Source organism: Balaenoptera musculus, chromosome 9 (genome assembly GCF_009873245.2).
Source record: "Balaenoptera musculus isolate JJ_BM4_2016_0621 chromosome 9, mBalMus1.pri.v3, whole genome shotgun sequence".
In the NCBI taxonomy this organism is placed as follows: Eukaryota; Metazoa; Chordata; class Mammalia; order Artiodactyla; family Balaenopteridae; genus Balaenoptera; species Balaenoptera musculus.
This window is the reverse complement of record NC_045793.1, coordinates 41506747-41523155: the sequence shown is the minus strand read 5'-3', so window position 1 is coordinate 41523155 and position 16409 is coordinate 41506747. Positions and strand designations below refer to the sequence as shown.

At 37.1% G+C, this 16409-nt stretch overlaps 1 protein-coding gene across 10 annotated transcripts in view; it reads right to left on the bottom strand.

Moving 5' to 3' along the window:
• The window catches only part of ELMO1 (engulfment and cell motility 1), a 554248-nt gene that overhangs the window by 354612 nt on the left and 183227 nt on the right, over positions 1–16409 (bottom strand). For all 10 annotated transcript variants that reach the window (XM_036863258.1, XM_036863260.1, XM_036863259.1 and 7 more), the window contains 2 exons: positions 8641–8740; positions 722–873 (listed from right to left, as the gene is read on the bottom strand). In XM_036863258.1, the coding sequence (XP_036719153.1) occupies positions 722–873; positions 8641–8740 (252 nt within the window). The remainder of the gene's footprint in view (positions 1–721; positions 874–8640; positions 8741–16409) is intronic.

The following is a 16409-nucleotide window of genomic DNA, read 5'->3' as shown; positions in this document are numbered from 1 at the left end:
GTTCTATAAAGTGCGCCAGTATCCTTTCAATAAACTCCCTGTCCTAGCTCAGGATGCTTCTTGCCACCTGCAATCCAAATACTTTAATTGATAAAGTGGCATCGTACAAGGGATTCCTTCTCAGGCTTGTATCATCAGAGGCAACCTTACTAGTTACCTAAGCATAGAGAGAAGGAGAGATCCCCAAAGACCGAAGGCTGCTAGGGCAGCTGTCTCATAGCTCAAGCCTCTTAAAAAATTCGTATATTATAGAATACACCAATCAAAGGTCATTGTAATCACCTGGAGCCTAAGAAAGAAGCCTGGCTTTAAAAATTCCTAATTAAGTATGAAAATTCTCATTATATCACAGAAAGCACTATTTTATATGATTAAGGATAAAGACTCTGTTGAGAACTTAAGAGAACAAATTGTCCTATTGTGTCTTATTAAAAGTAAAACTCTACCGATATCTGCCAACATTGATCAGAACTGAGTGCCTACCAAGGCACTGGGGGCAGACCAGTGACAAGAGCAGGCAAGGGGAGCACCCAGGGGCAAGTAACTGTGCCATGTCAGTGTGATGGGGGACAAGCATGGGACATGGTTTGATTATATACCAAATCAAGATTCTTTTTCTGTATATTAGTCAAACCAATATGAAACCGTTCCCAGGGGGGTTTGGTGGTTGTCCGCCTGAAGCATTTTCCCTTCCCACTGTGGTGGAGTCACTCTTGCTTACCCTTGAAGATGGGGAATGAGTTGGCCAATAGTGATCTCTTGCGCCACCTTCTGGTAGAGGTCATGGCTGTTGAGCACCATGGACTCCAGAATGGCCAAGGACCGCTGCAGGATGGAGACGTCTATGGCTGACTTGTTGACAAAACTTGCTATCTGAAAACCCAAGCGGGACACAACTCATGGTAAGCAGAGCAAAGAAGTAGAGAAGGGAGCAAATCAAGTAAATCGGGAGCTCGTTTAAGAAACACCAGACACCGAGGACGAAAAGTACCTGGGATAGTACTATTACAGCAGAATAGTCAGAAACGCATGGAGTCAACAATGATTGTTCACCAGCTTATTACAGACCACTATTTATATCCTATTTCTCTAACTCAGTAATAAGCAATCTTAAAAAGGAAACAGCTTCAAAGAATTATTCTGTCTGGTGTTTCTGGAATGATTCTTCAGAGTTTCAGCTTTCAGGGGCAGACAATTTCAACACATATACTGTAAGAACTCTTGTGTTTCTTTGAGACAGTAATTTCAACATATATTAATAGCCATTCCCTTCCACTTCCAGGCTACTCCTTCACCCACACGATCCGTGGCTTTTATGTTTTTATTATGCTCCTGTTACATTCTTAAGGGACTCACACAAATCACATTTGTCAACACAATGCAACTGGCAACTTTTCACTCACTGGCTACTCTCGTTTTTATTCAGTGAAACACTCAATGAAACACTCTTTCCCCCATTCTTCCAATTTCTTATGGTTAAAATAAATTCTTCTCATCTCTCTCAAATTTAGCAAACAGGAAAACATTTAAATTAGAAGTGTTAAAAGTTAAAATAGTCGTTTAAGCTCTAAAATACATTCCCTAAGGAATGAATCACTAAAGCCTCAAACATCATAAATCACAATGTAAGAGGGCAGTAAAATAAGGGTTAGAATAATGGATCACAGTAACCCAAACACATGGGTACCATGAAGGTTTTATTTTAGAGGTCTCATTAAAAGTTACTACTGTCTGTTGACGACTCACACTAAAATGCTGTTATTATATCATCATAATGACTGCTTTCTTAAAAGCTAAATAATTTGGTTCCATGACAAACTGACACTTACTGCTCCCCCCATCAAAACTAATTTCTCCCTTTCTGCTGTCCCACTGTCCCCTTCTCCTCATCCTCTCTCCATCACTGTACAAGATAAAATGCAAAAGGACCATGACAACTGACAGTTACCAGCCCAACTGTTTTTAGCCCAATGACTCCCCAGTGAAAGTAGGGGTGAGGGGTACAGATATCAACACCCTCTGTGCCTCCAGATACACCTGGATCTCAGGGGGTGAAAAATAAATGACGTGGAGAAATAAAGTAACATGATGATTTTATATTCCAAAAAGCTATTATTTTATAATACAGACTACAGGAAGAGTATGAGAACTTTAAGATTCTCAAAAGACTGCTTTAGCTCCTTTCACAGCGAGTAAACTTCTCTAATGTGTTTACTGTCCCTGCCAAGCCCTCGCCTTAATCCTCACAGTCTGGGTCAGCTCCCCTATGATATCTATCATGCCACCTTTCCTTCTCTAAGGCCAACTTTCTCTCACCCAAATCCAATGACCCTCATACCGTGCTCATGGTTTAACACCTAACTTAGATCTCTTCTAAATAGAATATAAATTCTTTGACTTCCCCACCAGCACCACCCCAACCATTTTTCATTGTCCCAGTATAATTCTTGGCACTTATTAGAAAACTGAAGAACTCACAAAGAAGTGCATTGACAATAACTCTGATTTCTCTGCACTAATTCTATTCTCCTTCCATGCTCCTTTTCTTGTCTCCATTTAGTAAATTTGGATGTACCTTTAAGACTCCATGGAGAATCCTCCAGCTGAGAGCTGATGGTCAACCTCCCTCCCCCACCCGCTAGCCTTCATCCCTTCTTTGCATTCATTCAAGTAATATGTATTGACCATATGCTATGAAACAGGCTGGCACTGACCTAGGATCTGGAAATCAAGAGATGAGCAAACACACATGATTTTTAACTTCAAGGACTTTATAATCTAGCACAGACAGACAGATTAAAAAGTCATTTACTATGAAGTATGTTACGTGCTTATTCTTGGCATCCAAAAGTATACCTCCACTTAGACATTCCAACAAAGCCTAAAATTAAATGGGCTAAAAATCAATCTCATTGACTTCTTATTCCTGCCTTCTCAAGTATCACCTTTCTCGAAGTTTGCCATAATCATTAGTGATTAACAGTCTTAGTTCCCTACTTTCTGTTTCCATGGACACATTTGCAACGTCTCCCCTCTGATACACGTTCAGTTGTATATACACAACACTGGCCCACGGTCCAACTCGTTCCTGGGTTACTAAGACAAGCATCTTCTTCAGTTTCCTCTATATTCAAGATTTCCCTCTAATACAAATTTACCCTTTACTTCCATAAATATCCTGTGACAGTATTTCCTTTCTTGAAATACTCAGTCAAAACTCTCAGTGTTTTCCTGGTATGAAGCACACTTTCTTATAATGGGTTTTAAAGTTCTCTGCAAATTATTAACTCTCACCTGCTGCCAACAGGCTTATACAATGATGGTAAAACAGGCTATGGCCTTTGCTTTCATTCAGACATTGTACCCCACATATATATTCCATTTCCATTTGCCATTTTTATATATTTCTCTCTCATGAAACTAATCTGTTACCTTCCTCAAAGTATTGTTTCAAGTTAATCTTTTCCATCACTTCAGCTCTTCCTTGACACACAGATCCCATCACTTCAGCAATCCTGAAGCAGGGTACAAAATTTTGTGTAACACACTAAGCTGGCAGAGAGCAGGCACACAACTCATTAGAGTCCTACGCACAGTTCTGTAGGAGATACTAGTCGTTTTCTGAAACTAACTTCTATCTTTTGCCTTATTTGTCAATAGTTTTAACTAGACATCTAAATGACCCAATATTGTCAACAAATGAGTACTAATAACCAAGGCATCAGGGCTGATCGAGCAAACATGATGACTGTAGACAGGCTCCTTATTGGTGCATGGACAAATTTGTGACTGTATAAATGTTATTTTCTATGTCTAGTTTAAAAACTATAGATCGTAGTATAGCTATAGAAGGTTAAAGATTGTCTGGTTAAATTTTAATTTCCCTTGTCTTCCCAAAAGTCAATAATGACTTCCTTTGCCTTTAAATTTTTCCCAGCTCCATTTCTGTACTTTTGGTCAACACAGGTGAGCCGGCCTAAATCAATCAAAGTACAGCTTCTTGAAAGTAGGTCTGTATCAAAGGGAAAAAGAGGTAGGAGGAGCTAACAGTAATTATATATATTACCTCCACATGCTTCCACTCATTTAAAAGTGCTACCTAAATAAAACATAGGAATATTTGGGTGACTTTTAAGAAGCTAAGGGTCATCACATGAATCAATGATACAAATTATTAAAATTACATAAACACTTCTTTGAATCACTTAGATTGAGATCTTAAAATTATCCTAAGTTAGCAAAACTGAAAAGATCCATGGAGAACATGGAGCTCCACTCCCATATTTTAAATTATCTGGGCAGAGGCCCATAGATCTCTCAAGTTTTTAAGAGGCAAAAATTATTGGGTATCTAAGCTGAAACGGGCTGGATGTTTATCCAGGCACTGAAAATACTGCAGGGTGAACCAGGCCCTCCTGCAGAGCTAAGCTTTCAAGAGCATTTGTATAAAACTTTCCTTCCAAGAAGAAGCACTGATATTATACTTGGCTAGGGGAAAACCAACTGGTAACACAGAAAGTTCTAGGTTGTTTTTTTTTTTTCCATTTCTTTCCTCTCTACGCCTTCTGACCCTCTCCCTAAGAAGCCAAGTCTTTAAAAAGCAACAACGTTATATATTGGCATCAAGGGATTCCAAGTTTCAAAGTGTTTATGAAATGATATTATTTATTACAGAAAAAGTTTGTAAACTAGAATCTAGATTCACACATAACAAAATAGATAGTGGAGAAGGAGACCAAGGCTGGCAGGGGAAAAATATTGCTCCAAAGTCGTATGAATTTGGCATTAATAGGAAGCCAAGTCTGGACCACAGAGATAAGCATCTTTTGTCAGAGCATTTCCTAGTTGATTTTTGTCTAGATAAAGCTCCATTTAAAAGACAGTTGCCTGTATACAATTCCTGGGTTGTCAAAGTGCTGAATTTGATCCAGCTAATGAATAAAAAAGTTAACCTTACAAAAACTATCAATTATAAAGTCATTTTCTGATGACCATTTTTTTTTAAATTCACATAAGGAGTTGAGATTTAAGTAGCAATGCAAAGAAAACAGAATGACTAGGAATGAGGATAGCATATATTAAACGTGCTGCCTTTTGAAAAATATTTAATTTTTAACTTAAACTGCCAAGACTGCTAGTCTTTGCTTCCTTAGATCTAATATGATTTGTATTTAATTTCAGTGAATGAAAACTGTTTTCATAAGCAGTTAGAAAATTAGATTATTGCCATTCTCTCTAACCACATGTCACATCATTTAAAGAAAGACAGCTTTGTAATTCCTTTATATTCATAACTGAAGTTTTAATTGAAATATATTTAAATACAGTGGCACAGTATTCTCTTTTTTTGTTCAAGTTTTAGGGTTTAAAAAAATGCTTCCAAAGCAAATTACACACATTCATTTCACAGAAATGTATTAAGGTCTTACTCTATGCCAGGTTCTAAGGATAAAGACAGGAAGAAAGCCATGGTTCCACCCTCTGAGGACTCATGGTCTCTTGGGAGAGCCAGTCAAAAGAACAAGAAGTCCTCAGAAATGTGATAAGTGCTGGAACAGAGGCATATACAAGATCCAAGGAGAATGGAGAGCAGAAGAAATCAGTTAACTCTGCACCAGTGAGGTCAGGGAGGGCTGAACAACAGGCAATGCTGCTTCAACAAGACTATTCTTCAGGAGCTGTTCTTTCCTTCACTTAAAACACAGGTGCATGATGATGGGGGAGGGAGCCCTGACCCGGGGGACCAATGACACCCCACTCTCTATAACCTCACTCAATCTCCCCAAGTCACTGTGTCCTCATCTCCTGACCAGGAATAGCAAGACTAACTGCTCTGTTCTGCAAAGGATTGCTGTGGGGATCAAAACAGATAATGTGGGTGAAAGCATAACATAACTTCAAGGAATTCACATTCAGAACAGCACTGTTTTTATAGCAAAAGAGGCTCTAATATCAGAAAAGCAAAGCAATTTGGATGTAGGAAAGAAAGGCCTGCCATAAATTCAGAATGAATTGAAAAATTCTGTTAAGTATAAAAAATCTGCAAAATCCAGTATTTGTAGATTTGAACTTACTTCCCTAGAACTTTTGTTTTAAATTGAAGTCCAGTTGATTTACAATATTCTGTTAGTGTTAGTACAGCAAAGTGATTCAGTTTTATATATGTGTGTGTACATATATACGTGTGTGTGTGTGTGTGTATATATAAATATATATATATATATATACACACACGTATATATATTCTTTTTCAGCTTCTTTTCCATTACAGGTTATTACAAGATATTGAATATAGTTCCCTGTGCTATACAGTAGGTCCTTGTTGTTTATCTATTTTATATATAGTAGTGTGTATCTGTTAATTCCATACTCCTAATTTATCCCTCTCCCCTTTACCCTCTGGTAACCATAAGTTTGTTTTCCATGTCTGTAAGTCTGTTTCTGTTTTGTAAATAAGTTCATTTGTACTATTTTTTAGATCCCACATATAAATGATATCATATAATATTTGTCTTTCTCTGTCTGACTTACTTCACTTAGTATGATCATCTCTAGGTCCATCCATGTTGCTACAAATGGCAATATTTCATTCTTTTTATGGCTGAATAATATTCCATTTCTCTAGAACTTTTATCTTGGAAAGAAAAAATACAGCAATTTGTTCTCTGCATTCATAATCTAATGCTTGCATTTCCTGTCACCACCAAAGGAAAGTACTTCCTTACACATCAGGATTTCCTTGGCTTTCTCTTCTACAGTCATTTCTCCTTTTTTTAGCAATTCATATCATTGACAAATATAGGCAAAAAGAGGCTTCATCCTTCTTTGTATGTTTTCTAGGTGGTTCCCATTACTTGTTTCTCTTGGCTTTATGCCCTTATGTAGGAAAAAAGGATTCAGAGGTGCGTCAAGAAGGCCCTAGGTTCCCAATCGGCCTTCCTCTGAAAAAAAATAGGCAACATCATGAAGGCGTTCAATCTGTGAGACTTCTGCTCCCAACACCCTCAATGAACAGACTAAGGGCCCTTCTATGCTCTTCAATTCAAGGCAGTGTCTCCCTCCAGGTACCGACTAACTTCAAAAGGAAAAGAGATAACTTCACAGTGGGGAGACCCAGAGGATACCACTTTATCCACATAATCAAGGTCAACATCACCATTAATAAGCATATTAACATCTCATACCCTAATGTGATGCTCTGAAAAGGGCACAACATTACTTCTCTAATATTCTTCTCTAATATTCTATACATTAAGGAAAATGCATAACCTTAATTTAACCATGAGGGAAATATCAAAAAACCCAAACTGAGGGACATTCTACAAAATAACTGACCAGTATTCTTCAAAATTGTCAAAGTCATGAAAGACAGGGAAAAACTGAGGAACTGTCACATTGGAAGACAGTAAGGAGACATGACAACTAAATGCAGTCTTGGATCCTGGATCTGGTCCTTAACCAGAGAAAGGAAATTGGTAGAAAAACTGGTGAAATCAAATAATGGTAACAGTATTACACCACTGTTAATTTCTTAGTTTTGATAATAATACTATTATTACGCAAAATGTTTAGGGAAACTGGTTGAAGGTTATAGGGAACATTCTGTACTATTTTTTCGCGAATTTTCTATAAGTCTACCATGATTTCAAAATAAAAGTCTTTAAAAACTCAAGTGACTCATACTGGATTTTGCTCTGATTTTCCAGCTTTTGCACAGACTCTCTGAAATTCTTTTAGACAACCCTTCCCAGGAATCTAGACCTATAAGATAAATGTATGAATTCCAAACAACTCTTCATTCCCAAAAACAGCAGGAAGAAAGATGCCAGTACATTTATAAACCATTTCACAAATACAAAGAGAGGAAAAATAAGTTAACAAATTAATAAATAATAATGATTCTTGATTTAATACTACATTTAATAGTTATAAAGTCAGGGCTATTCACTTTTGGTTAGAAGATTGGAAACAGAATTGTAAATTTGCAGACACGTCTTCATTACTATTCAACTGCTGGGAAATGGTAGGGGCCTCTTCTGCCCTCTCTCCCCAAACCAGGTCCACCTTTGCCTGTACCTCTGTTAGTTTCCTTCTAAGGAAAGTAGGAACCAATCAAATTAGTTGATCCCAGAGACATTTATCGCACCAAGATTACAAGTAAGCAGGCTTACTCGGCCTAAGAGGCATGGATCCAAGCACATCTTCTTCTCTTACATTCCTGCTTCAGACCCAGTCATATAACAATCAGTATATTTTGCCTCTTTCCCTTTTCCTGAACACCTGGTTAAAGGGAGAAGGATCGGGAAGGACAGCAGGAACTCTACTTAGATCTTGAGAACAGCAGAGTCCAGAAGAGGGGCTCAGCAGACGCTTCTCTGATTTTAACATGTCACCTTGATTTTCCTTGACTATGGGTTCCCATGTATTATACAATCCCTTATGATCCCAGTGGGGAGAAAACGTCATTTTTCATACCGAATTTAGGTGCCCTGACCCTCACATACATAATACTATCAAAAACCACACTCACACTTTAACACAAAGAACTAAAAGAAACAACTCTAAAATATGCTCAAATCAGAGAAAAATATCTGTAAAAGAAGGAAGTGGTTTGACCTTGGGAAGCACAATCTGAATTACCTTCTTAATGAATGCCACCGAAAACGTATCCCAGGACACTATTCCGTGGTCCATCAGCTCCACAAAGGCCGTCAGGGTGAAGGACAGCATGTCTCCAAAGCTGGAAAACACAAGATGGTATAAGGGTGATGGGCCCAAGAGCTAAATACAAGGGAAGACAGACGTGAGAAAGCTTTAGAAAGATGAATACAACCAGAACTGTAAGAGATCATTGGGATAAGCAGCTGGGCCACAGGCAATGTCCTTGCAAACGTGAGTGAGTCAGTAGGCAGGAGGCAGGTGGCTTCACAGAGGGGAGCCAGGGCCTCCGTGGGACACACCTGGGCTCACACTCTCACTCAGGTGAGCTGTGTTGTACTGGGCAGGTCCCTAATCTCCCTGAGCCTCTGTCTTCTCCACTGAAAAACTGGATAGTGAAATCTATTTCATCACAGGGCTGCTTGTAGAGCACTTAATAAAGTGTGTAACATACAAGCATTCAGTAAATGATAGCTTAAAAAAGCTTCCCAGCAAACAAAAATTAGGAAGAGGGCAATATGCTTCTTTTATTATCTCTGGGTATCCAACAGGGAAGATTATAAATAATTCTATTAACAGTATTAGCACTTTGCAAAGGTTTCTTGTGGTCTATACTTGCGTGTGTGTGTGTGTGTGTGTGTGTGTGTTTGTGTGTGTGTGTTTGGGTGAGTGCATTTACACACAAACACATAGATACAAATATATATGTAAGCATATTCATTTCTATATTACACTGGCCAGCATTTTATCTTTAGTTAATAGGCTTTATGTAATATCTTTCTAGAATATTATAGATAATAACTGTTTGCCGGCCATAGACTTGCTGTGATTCAAAAGGCTGTAGGAAGTGTCTCATGAGTGGGTTAGAAGTCTAAGCAGAGATCAGGCAAGCTCAAGTAAAAGAACGGCCTTCTAAAAAAGCTCCACCCGTGACCCTTATCAGACAATACCCTGATTTCTAGTGCTTTCAAAACAACACTGAGAATCTTTTATAGAAACTCACCTCTATTGTAAATTATCACCCTAATAAATAGTAACTCAAAACTCTCAAGGTAAGTACTTTCTCTTCAAGTACATTGAATTACGCCCATCAGGATCTCCACACTATATACAACCACACTGATTCATATGCTTGATTTTTTTAAAATAAAGTTAGTTGTTCAGATTTTTAATCTGTAGACTCACATATCACAATTGCTACACTACAAAGTCTCATAAAGTGTTTAGATTGAATCTTCCCATCCATTTTCAATTAATAGAACAGGAAACAAGCTCATATTTCTTTTAAAACAGCTTCACAATTTCCCTTCTTCCTAGTGTTCTCAGCCCAGCCTCAATAACAGACCTGGAAAATTCTGCATCATCTCCGAAGCTGTGATGCTGAAAAGAGACCTACCAAAGAGGAAGCGGCTCTCAGGAAAGGACCGTGATCCCAAGCTGCCGGAGATCAGAGGGGATGAGGTGCGCCTGATAGAAATGGTTAAGCGGGTGGTTTCTGGAGTCAGACAGCAGAGGCTACCCGCCAGCTCTCAGTGGACAAGGACACATTGTGTGCCTCGATTTCCTCATTTTATAAAAATGAGGACGGGGCTTCCCTGGTGGCGCAGTGGTTGAGAATCTGCCTGCCAATGCAGGGGACACGGGTTCGAGCCCTGGTCTGGGAAGATCCCACATGACGTGGAGCGACTAGGCCCGTGAGCCACAACTACTGAGCCTGCGCGTCTGGAGCCTGTGCTCTGCAACAAGAGAGGCCGCGATAGTGAGAGGCCCGCGCACCGCGATGAAGAGTGGCTCCCGCTTGCCACAACTAGAGAAAGCCCTCGCACAGAAACGAAGACCCAACACAGCCAAAAATAAATAAATAAATAATTAAAAAAAAAAAAAATGAGGACGACAGTGATGCTGGTGGTGGTGGTGATACCTAACTCAGAGGACTGCTGGGGAAATGAAAGGAGCTACCATACTTAGAGCCCTCTAAGCAGTGTATATAGCACATGGAAGGCAGTATGCGAATGTTACTTATTATCATTATGCAAAGCGGTATTTTAAAAAGGTACATAAAGCTCATGATTTTCAAATGTCTGTCTTTATTGTGTCAAGAATTCTCTGTCCTTGGAGGGAGAAAAAAAAAAAAATTGCAAGAAAAGCCAAACGTTTCAAGCCAGAGAGAAAAGCAGCAAATATTTTTTTAAAGCCTTTTCTGAGTCACAGGCGGGCAATCCCAATCATACAGGCTGGCATCAGAGAATCATGCCCCAAAAAAGAAATTCCAAACCAGAAAACTCAAGCTTATTTTAAGAAAACAAAAAAAAGTAGAAAGACAGGTGGAAAATGGATTAAAAATACTAGCAAGAAAGGTTATATAAAAATTCCAGAATGGCTCTTTCTACAGACAAGGAGTCCTAAGAAAATCCAAACATTAGCTTGCAAAAAAAAAAAGAAGGAAATTGCCTCAGGAAAATAAGAGAGCCAGGAAATAAAAGCAATTAGTAAGATTTATTAACAGATTATGTAGGCATTAGTATTACTGTGAAAATATTATTACATAATAATGTATAGAATTATTAGTAAACAATATTAGCTAATTTATTATTTTATTATATTATTAGTGATAAACCATATTAGCAATTTATTTACTTAAAAAAAGGAAAAACAACCAAGTGATAATGAATGGCTGCCATTTGTTTACACCTGGCATGCTAAAAGACCTCAACTGCTATAAGATGCCCATCTACAAGACATTGCAGGATGGCATTTGTGACCTCCACACAGTGCAAAAATACTGCCTCAGTATTGTCACTAAAAGAACAAGCAATGGAACAGGCAGTGAAAAAGGAGTAACATGCTGCTGAAATCAAACTCTTCTTTATATTCCCTGTAGCTGGGACTAGAGATGATATTAGTCTTCATTCACTGCTTTAAAAGCAAAAGATAAATTGTATTTATGCTAATTATCTGAAGGCAAAATGACTCTGTTCCTTGCTCAATCGACTCATAATCCTAATGGCCTTAGTAACATCTGGGGATTGTCCCTCTTCCTTAAGTGTTCCAGAGCTCTGCCTACAGGCTCCTCAGACAGGCTGCAAGGACCTGGGAAAAAGATGGAGAAAAAGGGAAAGAGTATTGTTTGGTTTCCAAATCTCCAAGCTGCTTTCGGGACCAGGATTTAACTCTCCAAGGTTGTTAAGGAGTTGGAGCACCGTTTCTGAGACTGCAGCTAGGGCTTTCTGTGCTTTGTAATCACCCATTAGTGTGAACGATTGACAAATGAGAGAAGCTTCTTCACATCACACCAAGGTGCCCAGGAGAAGGATCGCTCTCTTGGTCCATCTAATGTTTTATATAAATGTTATATAATTTATATTTATATAAATATTATCTAATAACATTTAATATATTTAAATATATAACTATATACTCTATGGATATAATGTTATTAGACATATATATTAAATATAATCATATATATGTATATGTATCTTATATAATATATAGATATAAATATGTTATTAGATATACTATGTTTATATGTTATATATTATAAAGTATATAATATGCATATATACTATATTATACATATAGCATATATATGACATACATAATTCATTATAACTGGTTGCTGGATGGCATACTAGGTTTACCTGAGGGAGAATTTTTTCAAAATTCAACTTCATATCCTTAGTTGCAAGAAAAGGAGAGCCATGCTAAAATTTTATTACCTTCCACATCAACGGACTCAATCATCTCATTTCAAATGAGGCAGCTATAAAAGCTCTTATTGAACCCTGACACAGATGCTTATTTCACTGCTAGAGGAGTGATTCAGGCTCCAAGAGGGAAGGCAGGAGCCAAGGTCCTGTCTCTGAAATCCGTGCTGGGTGCAGAAGATCAAGGCTAAAAGGATTACAAATATAAAGCAACCACATGGCACATGCGGGGAGCATTTTTATTTGCTTGGTTTACTTGTTTTTTATAAAGTGCCAAGTTAAAGTTTTTGCAGTACTGACTGCCACAAATTAAGCCGACTGCAAACTTTACATGCTGGTTGAGAGCCATGTCACAGCCAACACACCATGTGTGCTGGAATGATTCAAATAAATGTTTCTCATCAATTCAGTAGAGACCCTCTTCTTTCCAACAAAATTCAGCCAATCTCAAAGCATTTAAATTTTATGCTGCTAATTTTATAAAAGAATAGTGCTTCCAAATGTCTCCATTGGGTGTCATGCCCAAAAGAGAAGCAGAGAAAAGATGAAAATAAAGACCAGGTTCCAAGTTATTAATAAATCATACTGAATATATCCCTAATTGCCAGAATTAAAGAATATAGTTCTACCCTGCCCTTTGAGTTTTTCCTAGTATTTTATTTTGTTTCTGGTAAAACTTATATACATTGAAATGTATGGATTTCTGTTGCCCTTCAGACATTCCCTTACCCTTTAGAATCATAGCATTACTTACATCAGCATATATTCTTTTGGCTCCTTTGTTGAAAATTTAACTGTGGATCAATTTTGGACTCTATTCTATTCCATGGATCTGTCTATCCTCTTACACCAATACCATATTGTGTTAATAACTAACTTTACAGGAAGCCTTGAAGTCAGTTAATGAAATCTTCCAACTTTAGTGATTTTTATGAGTTTTTCAAGACTGTTTTGGCTCTTCTAGGCCCAGTGCATTTCCTTCAAGTTTTTAGGATTGGCTCGTAATTTCTTTTTAAAAGATTGTATTTCACTGAACCTAATTTGGAGAGAATTGCTATCTTAACTATATTGTGTCTTCCAATCCATGAAATGGTATATTCTCCACTTATTTAGGTCTTCTTTAATTTCTTTCAGCAATATTTTTTTTTTCAGTGACAGATACTGATGTCTCTTGTTACATTTATTCCTAAGAATTTTATGATTTTTGACACTTTGTAAATGGAAATTATAAAATTTCATTTTCCAGTTGTTTGCTATTAAGGTATAAAAATATGTCCCTTTTATATACTCATGTTATATCCTGAAACTTTGCTAAATTCAGTTATGGGATCTAGCAGTTTCTTTGTAGATTCCTTAGGATTTTCTACATAGTCAATCATGTCCTCTATGAATAGAGTTGGTTTTACTTCTTCCTCTCTGATCATTATGTCTTTTATCTCTTTCTTGACTTATTGCTATGGCTAAAAACTACAGTGCAATGTTGAATAGAAGTGCTACATATTTGCCTTATTCCCAATCTTTATTGGGAGGGGTGGGGATTCAGTCTTCCAACATTAAGTATAATGCTTTTTTTTTTTTTTGCAGATAGTCTTTATCAGGTTGAGGAAGTTCCCTCTATTCCTCGATTGCTGAGAATTTTTATGAATGACTGTTGGACGCTATGGAATGCTTTTTCTGTATCTATTATCTACTTTCTGTATCTATAAAGATGCTTTTTCTCTTTAAGTTTTTTCCTTTATTTTGCTAAATACTAAATCACAGTGACTGATTTTTCAGATGTTAAACTATTTTTGAGATAAATCTTTACAGGCCACAAATCTTTTTTATACATTGCTTGATTATATTTGTTCATACGTTTCTGGGGAGTTTTGCACCTCTGTTCATTAAATCTTCTATAATTTTTATTTCCTGCATTGGCTTTGTCAGGTTTTGGTATCAGAGTGACACTGGCCTCATAGGCCTCATAAAATGATTGAGGACTTTTCCCCTCTACCTCTATATTTTGAAACCATATGTGTACATTTGGTATTTCTTCTGCATATGTATAGTAAAATTCACCAGTGTAACCAATTTTCATTGTGTAAAGGCTTTTGAAAATGAATTCAACTTCTTTAATAGATGTGGGTATTCCGATTTTCTATTTCCTCATAGGTCAGTTTTGTGTCAGTTTAGTCCTCAGTTAATGCTGAGATGGAGTAAGGAGAGCAAGAGGTTTATTGGAAGATAGGTGGTGCTTGTGAAAGATAAAGAGGCACAAAGCAAGACTGGGTAAGAATACCCTTCAGACCGTGAGGTAGATCTGATGCCTGTGAAAGGAAAGAGGACGCAGATGTAGATCTGACAGTCCCAGCCAACCCAAGAGGAAGCTCAGTATAAATACGGACTGTTAGAGGGGTCCCACAATGGGCAGAAATGGCCAGGCCCTGGTATGTGCACCATGCTCACCAGGCTCACTGACTAGGGGCTGCCTGGAAAGAGCGTGTATAGTCTTAGTTTGAAAGCTGTCATGGATCTTGAATGTGCTATAGCGGGTAGCTATCAGCTAACTGTACTCCTCAGGGCTGACTAGCAAATTCTTTCTTGAAGGGAGATTAGAAATTAAAAAAGAAATTAGAAAAGAGTGTTAAAATCTCCAACCATGATTACAGATTTGTCTATATTTCCCTTTAGTTGTCAGATTTTGCTTCATTTACTTTGAAGCCTTATATTAGGTACAGACACATTTAACACTTTATGTCTTCCTAATGAGCCAACCATTTTTTATTGTGAATTATCTCTCTTAATCTTTGATAATATGTTGCCTTGAAGTCTTATTGTGCCTGATATTAAAAAAACAACCGTTTTATTATTATTTCCATTTACATGGTATATGTTTTTCCACTATCAAACTACATGTTCTTTTGCATTTATAGTATATCTCTTGTAAACAGAATGTAGCTGGGTCCTGCTTTTTCAAATTTGATCTGAAGCCTTTTAATTGAAGAACTTCCTTCATATTTCCTGTAGTGTGTATCTGCTAATAATGAACCATCTTAGTTTTCCTTTATTTGAAAGTGCTTTTATTTCACCTTCATTTTCAAGATAGTGTTATTAGAAAAGAATTCTGGGTTGACAAGCTTTTTTTTTTTCTTTCAGCACTTTTAAGAGGTTGCCTTCTGGCCTCCACTATTTCTAATGAGAAGTCAGCTCTCATTCTTATTTTTATTTTCTTAATGTAATAAGTTGTTTTTCTCTGGCTGCCTTCAAGGTATACTTTTTATCCTTCAATTTCAGAAGTTTGACTATGATGTTTCTAGGCGTAGTTTTCTATTTATCCCACTTGGGTTCAACAAGATTCTTAGATCTAAAAAATTATGTTTTTCAACAAATTTCAGAAATTTTCTGTCATTATTTCCTCAAATATTTTTCTGCCCCATTATCTGTCTCCTCTCTTTCTGGGACCCCAATTAAATGTATTTAAAATCAATTGTTACTACCTTACAGGTCAATTATTCACTATTCACTTTATCTAGTCTTCAGATTGGGTAATTTATACTGATATATCTTCAAGGTTACTGTCTCTTCTGCCATCTTCAACTCCTACAGTGAATTTCTCATTTTAAATATTATACTTTTCAGTTTCATAATTTCCAAGTGGTTATTTCTTATTTCCATTTCTCTGCTGAGACTCCCCATCTGCGAATTTAATATGTTAATGCTTTTCTTTAGTTTTTTAATATATTTATAAACATTGCTTTAAAATTTTCATCTGCTATTTCCAACATCTGGGTCATCTCAAGGTAGGCTTCTACTACTTGCTTTATTTCTTTTCTTAAATACAGGTCATCTTTTCCTATTACTTATATACCTAGTAATTTTTTACTGTATTCTGAACATTGGGAATAAACATTGCCAAGGCTCATAGTTCAGTTTTGTTCTTCTGAAGAATTGGTTTTTGTTTTAGTAGGAAGTTAACTTGGCTAGAATCAGACTCCAAACTCTTCAGTGAGTGGCAGTTTAAATCTCTTCCCAATCTTTCCATTTCCAGTTGCTAATTTTACCAGG